The sequence below is a fragment of the Haliotis cracherodii genome, unplaced genomic scaffold (genome assembly GCF_022045235.1).
Source record: "Haliotis cracherodii isolate W230 unplaced genomic scaffold, xgHalCrac1.p SCAF_6, whole genome shotgun sequence".
Lineage (NCBI taxonomy): Eukaryota > Metazoa > Mollusca > Gastropoda > Lepetellida > Haliotidae > Haliotis > Haliotis cracherodii.
In genome coordinates this window covers 51828959-51852421 of record NW_027266319.1, presented here as the reverse complement: position 1 = coordinate 51852421, position 23463 = coordinate 51828959, and the positions used below count along the sequence as shown (strand labels likewise).

Sequence of the window (23463 nt, the reverse complement as noted above, 5' to 3'; positions counted from 1 at the left end):
ACCAAGAGCGACGAAGGTGATGAGCGTTTGGGCTCGTTCCTCAAAGCGATATTAGCGCTACTTGACTAACATCGAGTCCCCAAAATAAAGTTAAGTGTGAGGTTAAATAAAAAATACATGTAATTCTATAAGGGAGCGTTCGATGACCTCTCGGCTCAGCAGCCGACAGTGAGTGTAGGCTACGAGAGCTGAGAGTGAGTGAGTGAGATTTTATAACAGTATTCCATTTTTTCACAGTGTGTCTGTTTGATGTGGGAGAAAAGCCCGAAGTGATGCAGGTCTCAGACGTTTACCACTTTGGTGGAACCCAAGAGCAGGGGTGTGGTGCTGACAAACCTAGAAACCATACTCGGGGGAAACTGGGATTCGAACCCAGAATCATACGTTCCTGGCATGCCCAAGGTGCGCAACTCTGCAAAGCGAATTGCGGCGCCGTAGACGACTGGGTCACCCATGTCCCCGCTAGTGCCGAGAAAGGGGTGTAAATAGAATGGAGTGTATTTTTTTTAAATTATATGCTCTAGGGTCGGTAAAAGCGACTACTCTACGACTAGCGTAAACCATATAATAATATGGGGTTGCAATGAAAATATCAAATGTCAAATGTACAGAGTAACTGACCGACTGTAATGAGTTTACAGAGGCGAAAATGCGAACAACAATCAAATGTATTTTATTCCGATTTGAAACCTCTGATTAACAATGGCAAGTAAATCTAGGTGTAGTTACCAACAAACAAGTCTATCAATAAGCTTCAGATATCCATGAGCTGTTGTAACGCTAAAGATTTTCAATTAAATCATAGATTTTTTTTAAAACGACCCTATTTCTGCAGGTGTTAAATGACATAATTTGACTTAGGTGTCACATGTCTGTCACGTGACCAAGGGTTTGGCGAAAGCACACTGCCATTGTGCACGTCTGCTTAATAGAAAGTATACACTAAGCCTTGAAAATTGGATTTGACCAGAAAATTACAAACGTTATCAAGACGTTATTTGGCTGAATTAGGTCCAACAGTCGCCGTAACACTGAAAACGTAAGTTCCAAAAGACAACTATGATACCCGTATCAAATACATCACCATCCAACAGCTATTTCTTGTTTGTTTAATTTTTAGCCACTGTCAAGTTTATGAAAGTTTTTTACCCGGAAGTTTATTCCGACGTGAGATGATATTGAATTCACCACGATTGATTCTGATATTGACAAGCAGCCATGTGATTTAGATTTATGCAAAAAGTTTGGATGATAAAAAATCTCATAAATCGTAAATCTCCATGAAATCTTACTAGTTATGAACATCATTGATATAAACCACCCATGGCACATTGATTAGATCATGTTCCGTTTTTATTTCATGGAAAAAAAATTGATGGATCAGGTTGATACATCAAACGCCAATCTCCTGTTTCAGATTGCGCGGCATGTTCATGGCGTTTCATGTTTTAGCATATCCCTTTGAATTTAGAAATATTTATATTGAATAAATGTGCTCACGTATTCTACAAAAGCAGCCGTACGCTTGATTCACACACAGTCTTCGTTATAACGCAGTCGTTGATTAACGTTAACCTTTGACACATAATGTTTTCCAGCTATTCATATCTATGATTTGGGTTATATATATATAGATACTCATTTTTCAAGAAGGTTAAGGGTCAAGGACAGGCGCCATTGAGGCGAAAATTTCTCACAGAGTGTGTGACAACAAAACATCATGTCTCAACGAGGTATCAATTTTAAGAGTACGTGCGCAGTTCCCAATTCCTTCCTCGAGTCTTTGGGGTTTAATGTTCGTCTCAAAAATTATACTCGGAAATCTTATTTCGTTCTTGTAGAAACAGGATTCCACTTTTTTAAACATGTGTTTAAGTTCGGGTCTGATAATGGAACTGACCTCGTGCACACCGGAAGGTTTGACTGCCGTTTTGACTCGTGAAATATCAATAGAGCGGGACCTGTGTCGTTTCGGTACAATATCTTTAAAAAATATGTATTATCGGATTTCGTATTTATGCCTAGGTTCACACTTTTGACATTTCTTTTGTATAAAACGCGAATCAAAACAAAAACGAAAACATAAACACTGCTACTGGCATTTATTTTAAGAAAATATAATTACGCTTTCCTTCATTTTTCTTCATAAAAAGAAGAATATCATTGAAAAATAGAACAATGCTAAACCAGGCCAATACAATAGTGTTGAAATTATGGCTGATGTAATAAATATAAAATAACGCCAAGGAATAGCCAGTCTCGCTTATCCGCCGAAACAGATCCCGTTCGGCGCAAAAGGCAAAAGAGCGATAAAAATTATATGAACGAATCGCCGAAAATCAGCAATTACACCGAGTGTTTGCAAAAGAAGTGCAAGCATCTCCTGCCATTCCGTTAGCACGCCTCTCACACAACTTGCATGCCAAAGAAAGTTTTGCCTGACGCCGCAGATCTGTTCCTGTCATGCGATAGGGGCTGTAAGCAAACCAGATAATTCAGCGACACATTAATATAACACTTACTGACTTTATTAATACCAAAACCGCTCGGTACATTATGAATTATATCTGCTGTCTACAAGTGCAGAGATGGTGATGCGTGTAAGTAAAGAAAGACATTTTAGAAGTATGTTCTTTTTTCAAAACCGTTTTTTTTTTTGGTTCAACGTGCCCTAAGGTCAGTTCTTCTATCAGATACGAAGTCCTAGAAAGCGAGTAAACGTAAATTTAGATTTGCACTTGTTTTGATAAGTATAGCATTTCTTTTCTCTCTTATCTGCTACGAGAGCTATATGCCTATATCATATCTGCCTATATAGATATGTTATTGGCACGTGTTGGTTAACCCCCGGCATTGATGAAAGTACGACCCATTGATACTGTAAAAACTGCCCTGACCCAGAGTTCACCAGTGTACCGCACTACGATAATGGCTGATTAGCTCCTCACAGGTAACACGGACTCGCATTTGTCTCACTTACGGGTGCACCACGACGGGTTCAGGTGATAATAGAGGCTGTTTAAGTGTACGGTTCTTTATTCATTGAAGGTAGCAATCTAACGTTCATTCCAAAAGCTGCATAATAAGAAACGCAGCTATCGTCAGTCGGTTTTTCTACACATGTGTCACAACTTGACGTTGGTGCACGGAAAGGAAATTCATCTGTGACGTATTTAGGTCACGTGTTACTTTAGGTCTTCCAGCCTTTGGGATTTGCTCCCTGGCTTCCTTTAAGTCGCATTATAACTCTTCGTCGTTTTAACCCTAGTACATTATGAGCATATATACGGCAAATAAGCACATGGTCGGGACCAAAAACAGTTTGTTATATCCATCAGTTCGTTATAAGCGTAGTTTGCTGCATTTATAGAGTGTATTGTTTTATATTTGTATTTATGTGAATATTTGTGGTATCTGACGAGCGAAAGTAGTATTCTAGTATTATATATGTGTGTCATTAATATCAACAATTATCAACACGTTGCCATTTACTTTTAAAGAGTCCGAATCTAATAAATATAGGCAGTGATAGGTATGTACTCATTGACCCCTATACATCAAAGATGGCGGCGATAACAACCACAAATCACCCAGACTCCCCTCGGGCCAGTCATCCCTTCAGACATTTACAGCACGTGCTGTATTCACCTCACCCCGGGGGGTAGCCGCATGTCCAGAAAGCGGTCAGTTAGTTGTTATCCCCACGTGGTCATTTTCCATGTTATTGCCATGTATCGCCGCCATCGTACATCAGACACCGTGTAGACTACTAGCATAGCCTGAATATTCAGACCCTCACTCTCTGTAGACACTATTCACTTGCATGCTTTCAAGGATCGATCGCAAGAGATTCGTATTACCCGTTACACTAACATCCAGTCTCCGAAATCAGAGACCAAATACAGTACAATACGTCTATAACGAACACACTTATAACGAACTGACGGATATTACGAACTTAATTGCTGATCCTTGACATTTGCTGTATAGATGTATATATGCTTATAACGGACTACGGTTATAACGAACTACATTTAGTGGTCCACTGGACAGTGTGTGTGTGTGTGTGTGTGTGTGTGTGTGTGTGTGTGTGTGTGTGTGTGTGTGTGTGTGTGTGTGTGTGTGCGCGCGCGCGCGTGCGTGCGTGCTTGCATGTGAGTGAGTGGCTGCTTGTACTTGTCCGGACTGATGCCGATTTATAGTGCTGGCCCACTGAGATACCATGCTGCAATTTAACATGAATACCCCTCTCATACACAGTATACTGACTCCGAGCCGACCAATCCTTGTTTTAGCCCCTTAATGCCGAGCGCGAGGCAGGGTAACAAAAGGTACCACCTTTTAACGTCTTTTGGTATCATGCGGCCGGGGATAGAACCCGGACCTTCCGCTCTACCACTAGACCACGGAGGAGGTCCAACGCCAGAGAGGCAAAGTATCGTATTGAAGCAGGCCAACGACAACAAAAATAACCTAAGTTGTGTTAAAAAACATAGAACTGTGTATGCTATTTGTCTATTCTGCATACAGTCAAACACCGTTGTGTCGATGTTGAAGGGACCTACGTATTTACCGATTGATGAAGAATGAATAACACGAAACATATGACACAAACAAAGAGAAAACAAAATAAGTGTCGACTTATCAGAGTAAATTTGTGACGATACATGTTTGGGACTGGAAAATGACTTCGACACCCGTAAATTCGACACATCAGAGGTTAAATCATCAATAAATAAAGAAGTTATATGCAGGGACCAAGCTTTTACTTCGAGACAACTGTAACTTCGACTGATCAAAATTCTACACAACAGTGTTTGACTATACTAAAATATCGACTAGCAGAAATATGAGCTTGCCGTAGCCTCTAAAACTATTTCGCTTGGCCGACAACGAATTCTAAAAAATTCCACATGCAGTCCAGCTGCTTCTGACTCGTAGTTTTCGACTCTCACTCACCACCGCGAATAGTTTAAGTGTGCAACATATACTCCTACACTTTTCTTTGTCTTTATTTTCTTAGGTAGGCCTGTAAAGATCCCCCATAGGTATGTACAATCGTGCTACGCAGAAGCGCTCCAGTGGTCAGTCTCTCACCGTCGCCTTCAGCAGGCAGCTGGATAGAGTAACCCAGTACAGGGAGATAACTCCCGTGTTTCGGCTAAACTAACAAATGTAATAGATAAGGGGAGATAAAGGCACGTCTCTGTTTTTATTAAGACAGGTTTCTTTGTATCAATACTCTTTCTCTTTGCCCGGGGGGTGCGTTGAGTGAGAAGAGAGCCGCGAGTACTCTCAACAGCTATCGGCTTCCAACATGGACATCGAGACGGCTGCGCATGCGCTAGCGGTTTTTTTGTTGTGTTATCGGGCAGGGTGAAGGGACAAGTGACGCTGACAACGTTAAACATATCGCGATAACGTTCGGTTGAAAACCAGTGGTAATAAATGGTGTTTGTTGAACATTAGATATGAGGTGTGAGCCAGTTCATTACAGAAACTTAATTTGGACTTTGCTTCATTTTCAGGCGTCAGCTTAGTCTTAACGATGTTATTTTTCTTTTTTATGGGGAATGTAATTACGATTCATCATAATAGACCATCCTCATCCCTACTGACACAATGCAAACATAGTAAGCTGGACTTAACGCCATTCAGCAACACTTTAGTTTTTCTGTCAGCTTTATCTGCAAGGAGTGAGTGAATATGGTTTTACGCCGCTTTTAGCAATATTCCAGCAATCTCACGGCGGGGGACACCAGAAATGGGCTTCACATATTGTACCCATGTCGGGAATCGAACCCGGGTCTTCGGCGTGACGAGCGAACGCTTTAACCACTAGGCTACCCGGCCGCCCCTCATCTGCAAGGAAGTGTGGGGGCTAAGACCGAAGTGTTGCCCATGTGTTGGGCGTGTAGATTTTGGATGTAAATAAACGTCAACGCCAGAGAATAACTAGTCTCCATTATCTGACAAATTTTATTCCATTAGTGATGAAAATTATATGCATAAACCCCCGAGCACGGTTATGGTGCTGACAAAATTAGAAACATAATCAGGATGAGTTTTAGATTAATACCCACGATCATAGATTTCTGTCAAGCCTAAAAGAGACACAACTCTGCACAGCGAATTGCGGCGCCTAAGATGACCGAGCCAATACAAAATTAGAAATAAACCATCTGGACGAATAGAGGTGTTTGATCCATGAACCCGTTTTAATTGGCTCCTTATAACCTACAGTTTAACGCGGTTTCACACTAACATGCATGTCAGTAATGACGTCAACCATACAATGGTATCATCACCACAATGCTTTGGATATGGTCCCTGATGTAGGCGACGTATACCTAAACCTGGATTACTATAATGACGTTGATGACTGGGACGCTGGTGTACTGAGGGGCATTGACTTGCACAACACTGGGTGCACTCTGACCTATGACACTATGCACACAGTGTGTGCCTGGCCAAGTACGGTGTAGAAGTGCATGCTGTGTGTTACTGACTAATAGCTTGCCTAGCGATGATGACTTGTCTTGTGTATACGCGCCTCGTGGTAGGCCGCTCCGATTAACCATTTGTTTCATGTATATTTGTATATCAAAGACGGTATCAATGTATTGTATCGTATGAAGTCCTGTTACAATCTTTGCCCAGCATCGGATACTACTCGTGAGAATCGGTTGGACAAAATGTTTGATTTGTGTTTATGTTTTATAGTTATATAAAATATATATTATAGGTGTACGCAATAATCCAGCTATATGACGGCGGTCTGTACAACTAGAGAATGGACCAGACACTCCAATGATTGAAATCATGAGCATCGATCTACGCAATTGGGATACGATGACATCCATCAACGAAGTCACCTAGCCTGACCACCAGATCCATTTGGTCTTCTCTCATAGGGCGGCCGGGTAGCCTAGTGGTTAAAGCGTTCGCTCGTCACGCCGAAAACCCGGGTTCGATTACCGACGTGGGTACAATGTGTGAAGCCCATTTCTGGTGTCCCCCGCCGTGATATTGCTGGAATAGTGCTAAAAACGGCGTAAAACCATACTCACTCACTCACTCTTCTCTCATAACGAGCACATCTTGCTGCGCACCTATTCCAAGCCTGACTATCTGATCCCGTTAGTTTTCTCTTACGGTAAGCATGGGTTGCTGAAGATCACTTCTAACCCTGATCTTCACGGGTGTGACTGACTGTGTCTCATCTTACCCCTTACCATTTGTTTTAAGATACGATGTTTATGCTTTAGTTTTAGAGTTACCGACACCGTAGATCCTAGATCTACGATCAGTAGGTGGAACGTGGCCATGGCAATCTCGAGTCACGTACAACATGCTGATGTAGGCGAACTTAATCGCCTAACGCTGGTCTAAGCTATGACAGACAGATGAGTACACACTAATTCGGTGAGTCACGTCTCACAGGGGCAATGGTAAATAGATGCGTTTCGTTAAGAAATTTATTTATTATGAATTCTAAATGAGATAATTAACAAGTTAATACAGCTCATATCCAGTTATTACATCACGGGTTTGTCTGTCAGCCGCTACTGAGAGAAACCTTTGGTATTCACACTATTCCAAAACATTCATTTACTAGTATATGCACGCAATATGATGTAATATCACATTACGTTTCGTTTTCGGGTCTTCAATCTTAAAAATCCAAATGGTCTCTTTAGCAATATGACAAAACTACATGTGAGATTTGCACCTTTTATGTTTCCTTTGCAAGCTCAGAATTGACGCGCTGGTTGTGATCCAGGGTATCTGTTGATTTTTTGGGATAACAACGAAATCGCTTTTGACTATTTTAAAAAGTAAATATGGACTTTGTGTGATCATTTAACATGTTTTAAGACGTGTTGACTCAATAGATCTCCCTTAAACTTGTGTTGACTTATGTTGAATCCAGTTCACATTAAAGGACCCCCGGGCCGCCTTCGTGGTCTTGTGGTAGAGCGTCCCCCCCTCCCCCCCCCTCCCCCCCCCCCCCACACACACACACCACCCCACACCCGGAGTCCGGAAGGACGGCGGCTCGATCCCCGAGCGCCTTTTACTAAGAGACGTTAAAAGGTGGTACTTGTTCTTATCCTGCCTGGTGCTCGTCATTTAGGGGTTGGAGCAAGGAATGCTTGGCTCGGAGCTAGTATTTTGTGACTGCGGGGGATATTTATGTTACAAGCATGTTGCTAGCACTATATAATCGGCATTAGTCCGGACTAGTACAAGCAGCCACACAAACACAAACTCATACGTGTATGCACGTCGCCTTGTAAGTGCAACAACCTTAACAGGACGTTAAAGGCCTATGGCCTTAATATTGAATAAAGCTATCTAGTTTTTTCATAATCTGAATTTATTACAACCACAATCGTTCTCATGTAAACTATCATGATCCAAAGCCGAGGAATGCAAATCTTGCATGTAATGAGCTCATCACCCCCACTTGAACCTCAAGCACACGGATGCAAACCCCTCCTTCGCCCTCAACATAGCGGTCGTTATACTCTATGCAGGCCAATTAAACGTGTTCCACATGCAGTTATGCACAATATAGAGTCAGCGGTGCAGGGTTTCATCAGTTTAATGGCCTTCGACGTATACGTCAGAGACCGACAACACGAAAACACAGGCACCGTCACAGCCATGTGTCGATGCAAGGTGTGCTTGTCTGAGAAACCCCAGACGTAACTGGTGAGCACCTGCATACACGCATGTATGCTCAGTGTCACATAAAACGCTGCTTTCTCGAACGTCGACGTGCTTCAATAACGCTTTCGGATAATCAGGAGCCTGAATGCGTGTCATTGAACTATATCGTCGACTGTTTTTACATTCGGTTGTCCCGACATTTCCTGTATCTCGAAGTAGTAAGTCACACCAGACCTTCTTGAAATTCCGTTAATGTTCTGTTGGAAAGGGTAGAGCTGGGTTTTGTTCTTAAAATGACGTACAAAAAAATCTGCGTGACAGTCCAATCTACATCCTCTCTATGTCCAAAATACGTCCTGTCTACGTTCAGGCTACACTACGTCTAGCATACGTCTAGTGTTCGCCAAATCTACGCCCAGTCTGCGCCCATACTAGGTCTACGTACAACACAAGTCCAGTTGACATCTAGTCTACGTACAACACAAGTACAGTTTACGTCTAGTCTACGTACAACACAAGTCCAGTTGACATCTTGTCTACGTACAACACAAATCCAGTTGACATCTAGGCTACGTATAGCACACGTCCAGTTTACGTCTAGTCTACGTGCAACACAAGTACAGTTTACGTCTAGTCTACGTACAGCACAAGTCCAGTTGACATCTTGTCTACGTACAACACAAGTCCAGTTGACATCTAGGCTACGTATAACACACGTTCAGTTTACGTCTACTCTACGTGCAACACAAGTTCAGTTGACATTTAGTCGCCGTACAGCACAAGTCCAGTTGACATCTCGTCTACGTACAACACAAGTCCAGTTGACGTCTAGGCTACGCATAGCACACGTCCAGGTTACGTCTAGTCTTCGTACAACACAAGTCCAGTTGACATCTAGTCTACGTACAACACAAGTCCAGTTTACGTCTAGTCTACGTACAACACAAGTCCAGTTTACGTCTAGTCTACGTACAACACAAGTCCAGTTTACGTCTAGTCTACGTACAACACAAATCCAGTTGACATCTAGGCTACGTACAACACAAGTCCAGTTTACGTCTAGTCTACGTACAACACAAATCCAGTTGACATCTAGGCTACGTACAGCACACGTCCAGTTTACGTCTAGTCTACGTACAACACAAATCCAGTTGACATCTAGTCTACGTACAGCACACGTCCAATTTAGGTCGAGTCTACGTATTACGTATAATCTACGCTACAGTCACACACGTCCAGTTTACGTCTAGTCTACGTACAACACAAATCCAGTTGACATCTAGTCTACGTACAACACAAGTCATTTGACATATAGGCTACGTACAGTACAAGTCCAGTTTACGTCTGGTCTACGTACAACACAAGTCCAGTTTACGTAGAGTCTATGTATTACGTACAATCTACGCTACGGCCACACACGTCAAGTTTACGCCGTTGTTACGTCCAGCCTACGCTACGGCCATAAACGTCAAGTCTACGCCCAGTCTGTGCCTAGCCTATCTGCTGGAGGATCTTGCATTGAGTTCAGAAACTGTTTCTGGAAGTTAAGTACATATTGAGTAATGATGTATGGATAATCGAGTTTCTCAGTAAATGAAAGTGCATCCTTCTTCAAGCAAGTATTTTCAATATTTCCCATTATTCCACATCACACCTAAGCTGGCTTCCGTCATGGAAGGCTTGCGATTGTTTTTAGAGGGAAAAAACACTAGTCTCTCAACAAAAACACGCATTAAACAACTTTGTTACGATGCTAGTGGTACAGTCATCTGTCGGGGTCGCAGTGCCAATGCTGTCTATACTGGGATGCAGTTACTAAATATGAATATTACCGTAACGCAAATAATCACAATTTACGTTATGTGCAGAGGCGTCTTCGACAGATTGTAAATGAGACATCCAACAAGTACCCACAGAAATAGCCAACTCTATTCTTCGCTTGCTCCCAGCCCCGAGAAAATGGAGTTCGTACACACACAGCTATTTTGATGGAGAAGCCAGTCCGATAATAAAAGCCAGTGACGTCAGGGTAAAGTACGTCCACGAACCTTACACAACAGCAATAGCTTCATTAGTGTCTTCACCCAGGTGAAGAAGTGCTCCGACAGTAAAGAGCCTTCCATCACCCCCGGGCACCAAGCCCGACCCCCACGGTAAGAGGCGGTACGGTCAGATAACCCCCAGGCGTCAACAGACACAGCTTGTGCCGTCATTAGAGCATCTCTGCACAACCTTCGCCACCTGACGGGACATTTAAGCAGAGATGTCTGTTTTAATCCGTAGAGTAAAAGCAAAGGTGTAGACACCAGATTATAGAGGGCTGGCTCTATCTGGGTAAGTCATTGTTAGGTAATCAGAGATATTTGAGAGTATCTTTAAGACTCGGAGCTCCCGACAGAACGGCTCGGGTTCCCTGTGGTAACAGGTGATTGTTGATATGGAGGTATTTGATGGAGATTTAATTTGAGACGCGGGATTCAAATTGTCTTGACCTGAGATTAACGGTATCTTGACGTGTGAACGCAGTCTATATTGTGGTTCGACAAATTGTTCGGTCGGCAAATGATGACAGATTAAATTCCACGTGGTATAATGTACGTATATTTGGTTGGTTGGTTTGTTGTTTAACGCCACACTCAGCAATATTTCAGCTATATGACGGCGGTCTGTAAAATCTAGTCTGGACTAGACAACCCAGTGATTGACATCATGAGCATCGATCCACGCAATTGGGATCGATGACATGCATCAACCAAGTCAGCGAGTCTGACCATCCGATCCCATATCATCCCATATGTACGTTTATGGATAAAACAGAACAGATTATTGTCCCGTTTGTTCAATAAACTTTTGTTACATAACGTTTCAAATCTTGAAGCGAAATTAATTGCTATCAAAGTTGACGGTGACTGTCTTTGGTTAATGTCATTGGGTGACTATTTAAACGTATTGACACCTGATACAGTTTGACTAGTCCTGCACCATGACCGTGGAATATATTTATTTTATGAAAAAATAATAATCTAGAAATGCATACAAAAGCAAGTCTAGCCAGCTCAAGCTAGCTCTATTCCACAGAGTAAATGTTTGTCTACAGTTTGACTACCATTTCCTATTGTTACTTGGCCCAATGGTCTGTCCGTTCTCCCTGCGCAAAATATCCGCGCGCGCACGCACGCAGGTACACACACACACACACACACACACACACACACACACACACACACACACACACACACACACACACACACTGAAAATCAAGCGGTTGCTCCCTAAGATCGCCTTGTGAAACAGGATTTGATGTTTGAATAACAGTGACAGCCTTAAAAAGCAAACTGCAAGAGTATATACACACACACACTTTTTGTCAAAATCCTGGATTCTTCTCTGAATGTCGTTGCTCGCTTAATGTATTTGTCAATGGTTTAAAGAACCACAATACAAATCATTGTGACATCCTGAGTCACTACGGTCATATCGCCCTACGGGAGCATCGTATGCAGTCTGAGACAAAACAGGTTGTCAGCTGGTCCGTCATACATTCGCGAACACTCGTGTTATTCCGGGAACAAGCCGAATGGCGACTTTCGTGACTTGGTTCCGTCTTCGCGCAAATGGGAAAAGAGAAAAATTGTCGACTTGCTGTTTTCATGGGTCCTTTCTGAATATAATATCTATAACTACCACTTACAATCAGTCAGTTCGTATTATTGTTTATTGGGAAGGGATTCTTTGACCAAAAAACTTATAGTCCTACGCGTAATCTGATGTTTTTTGCGTTTTGCACATTGGAATATATGTGGGCAAGTCTTCTTGCAGGTTACGGAAAGAGGCGGGTGGTGACGAATGTTCCTCATGAAAACGCTCAAACGAAAGCTTCTGAAAAATCCCCAATAATTCCGTAAGTCTAGATTTCTTCAGAATCTGAAAATGAAGAAATTCTCTTTATCATTTATCAAGTTACTTAAAATATTTTACTTTCAGATAATAAATCTAACTAAATGTTAACCCTGTCAGAAGAAACCCATGCTTTTATGCCTCCATCCTAGAAACACCCCTTAGTCCTAACATCGGCCGGGGCGGTCAAGTAGCCTAGTGATTAAAGCGTTCGCTCGTCACGCCGAAGACCCGAGTTCGATTCCCCATATGGGTACAATGTGTGAAGCCCATTTCTGGTGTCCACCGCCGTGATATTGCTGGAATATTGGTAAAACCATACTCACTCACTCACTCACATCAGTCGCTTACAGTATACGGACCCTAACTTCAAACGTGAAGAATAGGTCGCACAATGCCCCATGCTTGTGGAACGTACTACGAACTGAAGAGATTAAAACGAGAACTGGTGACTGCAATATGAGTGATGATGTGCTGCACCTGGTTGCACGTGTACAACGCACGGATCACATATAAGGTAAAATTTAGCAATGTTGGTCGCGGAGAGTAGGTGGATGGGTGACCGTGTACAACTGCCGAGAGTTTCCAGGGCTTCGGCCCAGCCCGACACTGTATGACATGGGGTGTCTCCTAAGGACAGTTTGCCACTGTTCGCCTTACATTATATTGGCACCCGGTAGGAGGAGATGGGAACCTTTACTGTTAACCATCTAGCGCTTCAAAGGCAACTTGGCGTGTATATTCCCCACAGAGATAAGATTGAAATCCGAGTACACACTGATTCATTGACCGGGGTAATATATGTGGCTTTTGGTTGATATCCAGTATGGAAAATAATATTAATGGTCTGCTTTGTGTCAATGTACAACGACGGGACCGCTTCCTTGGTCGAGAGGAAGAGCGTCCACCGGAGAGCAAAATGTCCGGGGTTCGACCCCGGCCGCGTGTTACCAAAAGACGCTAAAAGATGGTGCTTGTTGTTACCCTTCCTGGCGTTCGACATGAAGGGGCTAAAACAAGAACTAGTCGGCTCGGAGTCGGTATACTGTGTATGAGTGGGGTATTCATGTTACACTGCGGGGTGGTATCTCGTAGGGCTAGCAGTATAAAATCGGCATCAGTCCGGACTAGCATAAGCAGCCAAACACACACACACACACACGTGCATGCACGTCGCACGTCGCAATATAAGTGCAATAATCTGGGAAGCGACGTTAACCCAATTTTACCTCATTTCACCTAAGCTACATCAACGGCGTGGGTTCGCCGTGCTCATGCAATTTACTACTGGTTTGTCTTGTACAAGGGGCACGGGTGCAGAGTTGCGTCCCTTGGGCACGCCAGAAACCTATGATCGTGGGTTCGAATCCCGGTTCGGCCCGATTTGTTTCGAGATTTGTCAGCACCATACCCTTGCTCGTGGGTTTCACAGAAGTGGTAAACATCTGAGACCTGCATCACTTCGGGCTTTCCTCCCACATTATGCTGACACGACGTGATATAACTGGAATAATGCCCAAAGCGGCTTTAAACCCAACTCACTCACTCACTCATCTTGTACATACTTTATTATTAACAAATCAACGGGCTGGATATAATGAGACAATTTTTCACAACACATTTCTCAGAACATACATGTCAAACGACAAAATTTATTATATTTCGTAAATATTTTTCTCCAGTATTTTATGGAACCAATTACTCTTTTTTTTCACGAAAATTCTACTTTTCCGAACAATAAAATGAAAAATAAGAAAAGTGTATCTTGCACCTTTAAATATGTTGGTTTAACGCCATCAGTGCGAAGATCACTTTGCTAAAGTGGGCCATGTCGAAGAGACCTGTCATGTTACACTCGTCATATAATCTCATTATCTGTCCGTATGGCCTGTCTCTGTTTCTTATTACGGTAATCAAACTGCTCTGACTATCTTAGCATCTATCCTTTATTCTTTGATGGTTGGCAGCAATATCAAAGCTGCCTCCATCATCTAATGCACTCTGCAACAATCAACTCATCACACTACACATAGCCGGTGCCTAGCCAGCCCTGCTGTAGGTTTACAGAGCGAGGTCATCACGCTAACATATGCAACAGACTGCAATGATTACTGGTTAACAGGGGCACGGGTGGCCCAGTCGTCTAAAAGGCTAATTCGTGCTGCAGTATTACGTCACTTTGGCGTGCCAGAACCCTGTGACGGTAGGTTCGAATCCAAGATTCCTTGATCATGTTTCTAGACTTGTCAGAACCATACCTAGTGCTCGTTGGTTTCATTAAAGTTGTAAACGTTGCAGTGATGTAACCGAAATACCGTTAAACAGTGTTAATATTTAGTCTTTTTTGAAACACGTTTGCATTACCCCTGTCATCCTTAGACAATTATTAAAAGAACTTTCACCTGAATGTATTCCTTCTTTTGAATCTGACCGCCTCCGTGGTCGAGTGGTAGAGCGTCCGCCCGGAGAGCGGAAAGTCCGAGGTTCGATCCCCGGCTGCGTGATACCAAAAGACGTTAAAAGATGATATGTGTTGTTACCCTGTCTGGTGCTTGGCATTAAGGGGCTAAAACAAGGACTGGTCGGCTCGGAGTCAGTATACTGTGTCTGAGTTGGGTTTTCATGTTAAACTGCAGCATGATATCTCAGTGAGCTAGCACTATAAATCGGCATTAGTCCGGACTAGTACAAGCAGCCACCCACAAACCCACCCATGCATGCATGCACGTCACTATCGAAGTGCAATAATCTTGGACGCGACGTTAAACCAAATTTCACCTTCCCCTCTTTGGAGTCTTGAAGCTATGGAATACTGTAAGGGACATTCTTGCGATCTCGCATTCTCGCGATCTCGACCTTTGGAAACGAGGTAAATATGCCCAAAACACGAGTGTGCGAGATCGCGAGAATGCGAGATCGCGAGAATGTCCCTTACTGTATTCCATATGAAGCAAATAAACATTGTATTTATTTTGGGAGAGATGTTTCTGGAGAATTAGTGTTTGATAGAAGTGTTGTTCGCCCAGTGACTTGATCTAAATTGACGGAATTATCAAAACCTGTAAAAGTGCTTGTCAAAGTTATCAGATGTACTCAAGTGAAAGAGCATTAGACTTTATTCATTCCAACACTTTCATGTTTTGTACTTACAACAACAATAACGGGATAAACCCGAGGAGATCAGGTTAGAATTGGTCTTCAGTAACTCATCCTTGTCGTCAGAGGCTACTAACGGGATCGAGTGGTCAGCCTTGCTGACTTGGTTGATGTATATCATCGTATCCTTTTAGCGCAGATCGATGCTCAAGATGTCAATCACTGGATTGTCTGGCCAGACTCGATTATTTACAGACCGCCGTCATATAGCTGGAAAATTGCTGCGTACGGGGTTAAAAAACAAACTAACAAACAAACAAAATGTATGGGTAAAGTTAAAATGTGTTGAAAACGCGTACTTTATAGATTTTCAAAAAGCGTTTACTTCTAATACTTGAACATGAATAAGTCAGATAAAACTAATAGTTATATTTTCTCTTGGATTTCGAAAACTGCCTCATTAATTCATTTTAGCCAATTTCATTACTTTCATTAAGCCAGAAGTGTATGAAAGTCAAAAGGTTAGTTGTCAGCCATTTGGATATGTCTAATCATTTAAATACCAATATTTCAAAGATGTAACTTAAAAATGTCACGTTACCAGTGGGTCAAAATGGCCCTCACCCTACCTCGTCATTCACAACTCTACCTCAGGTTGACACGCCGATGCCTAATAAACCATCCTATCACTCATCACTCGTTACCGCCACGTGTTATCAATACAACTGACTACCTCTGAATCTCTTTAGTTTCACAAAACTGTGCAGGTAATGGACCAACCACTGCATGGATAATATTAGAGAAAAAGTACACTGTAATTTCATTGTCGTGTATATGTTCCGTTGGCACCAGTTTCCGGCACAACTAACCCTTGCCGTTTTCCGGCTTTTTCCAAATGTCGCAATCGTTTCCACAAATCTGCCTCAGGCTACCGTGTTGAATCAGTGTGTTACGCGATGGAAAACACATCCCACGAACACAGACGCATCTGTATAGTCACGGAGCCATCCGTTGTATCCCTGTCTAAATATTGTTGGCGGGTTTATCAATGTCCGCTTGTGTTGCTGGCTTGTGCAAAATGCCACCGACCATCAAGGCCCAACCTATTGCCTTCACGTTGCAAATAACGACACGCCAATGTATTTCACTCCCACAAATGTTACCGATCTGACCCCGATGATCTATGATCTTACCATAATGAAGACTGCGTGGCGTCCGATGAGTGACGTCATCATGGCGTCATCGATGTGAAAGTTCAATAAAGAACCTGGACGATGACGTCAGAGGAATTCCCATCCCCTGTTAAATGACAAGCTCCTCTACAGCCCTGTGTTATGGAAGCCTAGCATTAGCGCCACCTAACGGCGCGGTTGGGGTGCCGAGGTGAATGGCTGTTTCAACACATTGTGTTGAGTGTAGTGCCAGTTACAGACGCCAGATGGCGCTTACGGTGATTCTAAAGAATGTACCGGCATTATTGTTCACGGGGGAAATAAGACAGGTATTTACAAACGTACAAAGATGAGATGGGAGGTCTTTTAAAAACACAGAGAAAACATATTATCAGTTGCAGTTGTTTTTATTGTGATTGAAGGCGAGACATGCCCTGCCCTCCCCACCCAAACGAAACAAAACGTCAGTGTTTGTGTACGCATTTTTGCGAGATTAATGTGCATATCCACTTGCTTGGGGTCAGGTCACGTGAGCAGCTGATCTGAGGGTGGTGAAATTGATTAGCAGGGGAAGTACACAAGAAACCAGAAATACCTGTGCCGGTATTTCCAGCACGCTCGCCACATTATCGGCCAGTTTCTTTTATAATACTCCCAGTTCGTTATTTACTGGACGTGTAATATGTTTTCGTCTTTATAACGTCCATGTGTACAGTTTAAAAAATAAAACTACCGATTTTGATTGATAACGGAACTGTATCAACAGTTGGTCGAAATATGAAACTACTTAAATTGTATTCAAACCGCTCGATTTAAAAAAAAAGAAGTTTATATATCAAATTTCGAACTGAAACTGAATGTGTCGTGCATTCCTATTTGTATCTTTGCAAATGGTCTGTCTCACCGTCCCGGAACCACATTATTTTCCCTTCCGCGCAGCCCTTTCTGACATGCGAAAGTCTTAACTGAAGCAAGTCTAGATTTTCCAAGGTTCAGGTTCTGAATCTCCCATCTCACTGGGGATCCTTTTCAATATGAATCGAGTGATTTGTTTCTATCAACATTTCTTCTCAGCGACTAATCTTGAGTCTACTTTGCACTATTCTTTTCTCGAATGTCCTGCGATCTAAAAACATTCCCCGATGATTGTGAGAATCGTGCTGACATGCGCCGAAGTCGCGCATTTCATCAACGGATCCAGTCGATATGTTGAGAGTGATCAGTGCTCCCAGTCCACCAACCAAAAGCAGATACAGATTTTTGGAAAAAAGTAGGGGTGCGTTTTGTGAATTGACAAATTTCGTATATTAATCGTGGCATTTTGTTGGAAATACCTCTCAGAATATGAATTAATTCGTATTGTGATACATTTACTTCAGTATTCACGACAACCTTTAAAGCTTCCGAATGTATGAATGTTTAGTTTGTTTCAAAAACTGATAACGAAAAACACTTTTTCAAACATCAGGGAGGTGACGAAGAGGCAAGGTGTAACCTAAAATCTTTGTATACACACTACAGAAGTTGGAATACATCATGTGTCTGTGTACCATCAAATGCCAATCAAAGACTCACATTGATATAACCACAACAACCCTTAGATATACACCTAATTTGCCAAACTGTCCTGTAATAGGCAAATAAAAGCGACAAAAACCTGTTCATATGAAGAAATCTCAGCTAGAAGCAAAGTCCATTTTACGTTCCGCGTCTTGAGAATGTGTTTGTGAATAAGCACGTATTTTCAAATGGAGGACGAATCAAATCACTGGCAAAAATGAAATTTCGTTAATACATGCAAACATTCTCACACATACACCAAGAAAAAGGCCTTGTTGGCTCTGCACATCACAGCTACATCTTCATTACAAGGGGATACAGCGAGTCTGCCCTTATTCTACCCCAGCGGGTTCTAGCGAGGGGCGGTCAGGTAGCCTAGTGGTTAAAGCGTTCGCTCGTCACGCCAAAGACCTGGGTTCGATTCCCGACATGGGTACAATGTGTGAAGCCCATTTCTGGTGTCCCCCGCCGTGATGTTGCTGGAATATTGCTAAAAGCGGCGTAAAACCATACTCACCATACTCTAGCGAGTCTGCTACTATTCTACCCCAGTGAAGACGATTCGGATTTCTTACCCAAACAGAGAGATGGACGTGACACATTAAATATATTTTATCGTTTTATCATTTTGTAATAACATCCTGGGACAACTCCACCTCCATACTTACGACTCAAGACTTGAACGTGTACAGTTTTTCGCAGACTTGGTTCATGCTAACTTTCTGTAAGCTAAATGCCTCCCTTGCGACTGCGCGCCCCATGGTGGATCCAGTTTGATAGTACCACATGACGCACAGCAACCTGATAACAATCGTGACCCATACGTGCTCAAATTGTTTCCGTTTGCCTTTTTCTTCAGATAAAAGTGTATATCTAAGTTCTCTTAAACACAGTATAACCCGTCTTCAAGAACAGCCGTCTAGCCTTGCTCCAAGGCTGTACTGAAAGATAAGTCCATGGATGTGTAGTAATTCTCTACTTACTCGTTTATAATAGGCATTTCTAGATAAACGAACAAGGACGCCAATCTTTCAGTGGGTCAACTTGTTCATATTATTTATATAATCTAAAAATTATGATTTAAACTAGTACTTGTTACCTTGGAGACTTGTGGAAGTCTAACGACCGACGTGTTAAACGATCTATATGCACTGGATTTGACGTCACACGTGTCACCACTCTCTATGCTGCCCGAGGTATTCCGACAAGAAACCGAATGGACCCGAGTGATGGCAGGGCAAGTAAACCGAAGACGCGGGTCAGACTGACCGTCGGAGGAGCTCGGTTCAATGGTCAGTCCGATGTGTTCCAGCATTCGTGCGAAGGTGATGAAACAAAGGCTTGGCGAATAACCTTCAAATGACGTCATGGGAAACAGTAACGTCCGAGGTAATAAAGGTCGCGTATGATGCACCTCAATGTTGTTTGACATTTCCGGACATTAATTAAGCAGGATACATTATGCACCACCGCCTCTGCCAAGTTCAACATCATACACATTTATACAGGTGAACGAGTAGAGACTGTTAAATCTGGCTTTGATGAACAAGTTTAGCTGCTAGTTTTACTTTTGACACTATGTAATTACAAGTTCATAAAATCGTTTTTAAATGCATTAGGCTGATGGATGGAGAAGATGCAAGCACTTCATCAGACAATCTGTAGATATGAACACAGACATGCAGATTGGTACATGAGTGGTTGCTATATTGGATTTACGAAACGAGTGTCAGAATTGATATATTTCACAAGCGGGACAAAACGAAATAATTGAATTCTGACCGTGTTTCGTAATCAACCTGAAAAGCTCATGAATATAATCATATATTTTTTTTATCAAAACTCTGTTATTAGTTATCGTTATTGGAAACCGTGTCGAGAGGCTTACAGTGTCAAATTCATTCTCACGGTGAAAAAAGACTGGTTATGCTAGCGCCCTCTGTTGGCTGTGTCAATTTGACGTCAACAATAATATGAAGTGACGTCATCTATTCTGACGTCATTTCTCAAGAATCAATTATATAGAGAGATTACGGGTGTTCAGTGATGTTATTATTCCAGAAAACTTTGGTAAAAAACTTGGTCAAAGAAAACTTTTTCCTGGTCGAAATTGGGCTGTTTACACCCCCGTCAAAGTTTTGGTGGAATTATCTTGCCAAGATGGAGGCTGCTGAGGAAGAATGTTTTGCTGTTGTTATGTGTACTTTGTGTTTCGTCCCGATGAGAATGCGGCCTGAGGGTAGACAAGGGAACGAATTGTCCTGGGATTGGCTGCAGGGGATAGACTGGAGAGATTCCATGTCAACTGTCTCAGAATGAACAGGGAAACGTCCAAGATTCTTCTTGAAAAGGCGAGGACGTACATTCAAAGGTAGGACACAAGACTAAGACTTTCTTGCATTCTGAGTGGCTAAATGACATCAAAGTTTGTTCAAAGATTTATGAGAAATAGGATCGTTTTCTATTCCATTCAGTTTTGGACAATATGTTACACTATCAAAAATGGACTTTGACCAAGTTTTTGATTGTGTAAAGCCCCCGTTACACTATGGAATATAATATTTTTTTTATCCTATTTCTCGTCAAACTTTGATCAAAGTTTGTAACGTCGATTTAATTTTGTCAATCAGAATGCAAGGAAAATATACCCCTTGTCAACCGGAGGTGCATGGAGTTAAGTCAAAATTAGTAAACTATTTTGGACTGACGAGATGTGGGAAGAATTAATCGATTTGGTTCAACAACAAGCAGCCATTCTCGGAACCAAACATGCCCTTGACTACCCGGACGCCGCCTTAGCAACATAGCAATACACAAAACATAAAACAACAGCAAAACATTCTTCGTCAGTAGCATCTATCTTGGCAAGATAATTCCCGCCAAAACTTTGACGGCCTGTCAAAACTTTGATGATTGGAAACAGCCTAACTTTGACCAAGAAAACTTAGGGGTTTGTAACTGGGGCTTTACAGAGACTTGGCACTCGGTTCTAGCATTAGTATGACACATCCACATGTCAATCGTTGTGAACGAAAGTATAAAAAATTACCTCAAATTTTAGTTTTCAAATACATGTTTAAGATAAGTGTGTCTTTCCTTCGACGGGGCGGTCGGGTTGCCTAGTGGTTAAAGCGTTCGCTCGTCACGCCGAAGACCCGGGTTCGATTCCCGACATGGGTACAATGTGTGAAGCCCATTTCTGGTGACCCCCGCCGTAATATATTGCTGGAATATTGCTAAAAGTGGCGTAAAACCATACTCACTCACACACTCTTGGTAATACATATATTTACGTGAAGGATAGGTCGCACAATGCCCCATGCTTGTGGAACGTACTACGAACTGAAAAGATTAAAATTAGAACTGGTGACTACACTCACTCACTCACTCACTCACTCACTCACTTTTCTTCGACGGATTAATAAAAAAAAACCGCGTTGTATTCTAAAGGTAGTCTGACTCCCAAATCCTAGAGAATAAATTAATCCCCCGGAAAAGAATCCAACTCGGATCTGGAATAATGTGGCAAGTCTAGATTACCTCAGCTCATAGATTGAACATTGTTCTTGGTTCCTTTTGGATTTTGTTTTATACTTTTTAGATATATATTTTTAAATAAGATAACTTTATTTCTGGGACGAAGTTTCTATTCTTAGGTCATTGACAGGATTCACATGCAGTGAGACAGAATATGAGAGAAGCCCGTTGAAAGTGAAAATGAAATTAAACTGGAAGGAGCGTAAATAGCATTGGTGGCTATTCGGAAAGACGTACTGGTGTTAAACCTATGACTGAGGGTTGTACCTAATTCAGTCAGACATGAATCAAGGAGCAGTGATGGGAACGTCAGTGTACGGAGCTTGTTGTCTGAAGACGGGCCCCCAAGGTCGTCCGCCATACCCCCTAGATAACACCTGCCGATCCCTCAATGTGGCGAGGGCAATGTAATCCGATGGGGGTGGGGAGTCGCTGTGCAGGGTGAAGTTTATCGGGGACTGGGTGTACACGCTAGGGTTAGCGTTATCGTTGATGAGGAAACTAAACATGGCCGGCGCTGCAAATTGAGCGTTTCACCCCTCCCTGGAGTTGTCGACGCCGCGAGTGACGTTGTAGCCGTCACCGTAACGATACCGCTCCTGATAAACTGGGGAAAGCTTCGCATGCGAGAGAATAATGCATTCAGATACACTCGGCTTTTTCCTGAACCTACATAACACCTCGGGGAGCAATGGAGTAGTGATAGTAGTGAGTGGGTGAGTGAGTGAGTTGGGTTTTACGCCGCTTTTAACAGTATTCCAGTTATATCACGGCGTGGCAGCTTAATGTGGGAGGAAAGCCCGAAGTGATGCAGGTCTCAGACGTTTACCGCTTCAGTGAAACCCACGAGCACGGGTATGGTGCTGACAAACCTAGAAACATAATCGGGGCGAACCGGGAGTAATTTTTTACTTTTACTATGAACGGCATACCGACCAATCCCTCCGCATATAGTTCGTCCATGACAGCAGACTTTTTGTTATTGTTAATAGAAATTGCGCCAGGAATATACATGAAACTAACCACCGACACCAGAGTACGTTGTGTAGCATGATAGTCACGTAAACTAGTGATACTAGAGAATCGACTTCTAAAGTGGATTTCTACCAGTGAGTGAGTGTTGTGTAACGCCGCAGTTGGTAATAATCAAAGTAGTCCAGACAAACCAGTGACGGAAAACATGAGCAACGATTCATGGATTCAACAGACGACGAAACTCAGACAGCAAACCACAGGGCCAGAGTGGGTTCAACTGTGTCGCATCTTGCGACCAACAATGCCGTTCTAACCCTGGCCCCGATTCGATAGAAATGTTGAGTGAATCAACCCGTATATAACACCATTTGACTGACTCGATCGCCGAACGACAAGGGCGACACCATGTTTGTTTATAAACAGTGAAAGTAGTCCCTACTTGACCTTTGAAATTTGCATCTCTATCCGCATATGACCCCAATGGACATCGTTTTTATCCGTTGGCTATCCTGCCGAGAAACCTACCCATTATATGATAAATGGTTATATG

At 42.5% G+C, this 23463-nt stretch overlaps 1 protein-coding gene across 1 annotated transcript in view; it reads right to left on the bottom strand.

Annotated features, from left to right (window-relative positions):
- LOC139446487 (uncharacterized) overlaps positions 1-22447 on the bottom strand; it is a 31441-nt gene extending 8994 nt beyond the window's left edge. The window contains exon 1 of the mRNA XM_071227796.1: positions 22302-22447. Within this exon, the coding sequence (XP_071083897.1) occupies positions 22302-22447 (146 nt within the window). The remainder of the gene's footprint in view (positions 1-22301) is intronic.
- Positions 22448-23463: the final 1016 nt, after the last annotated feature.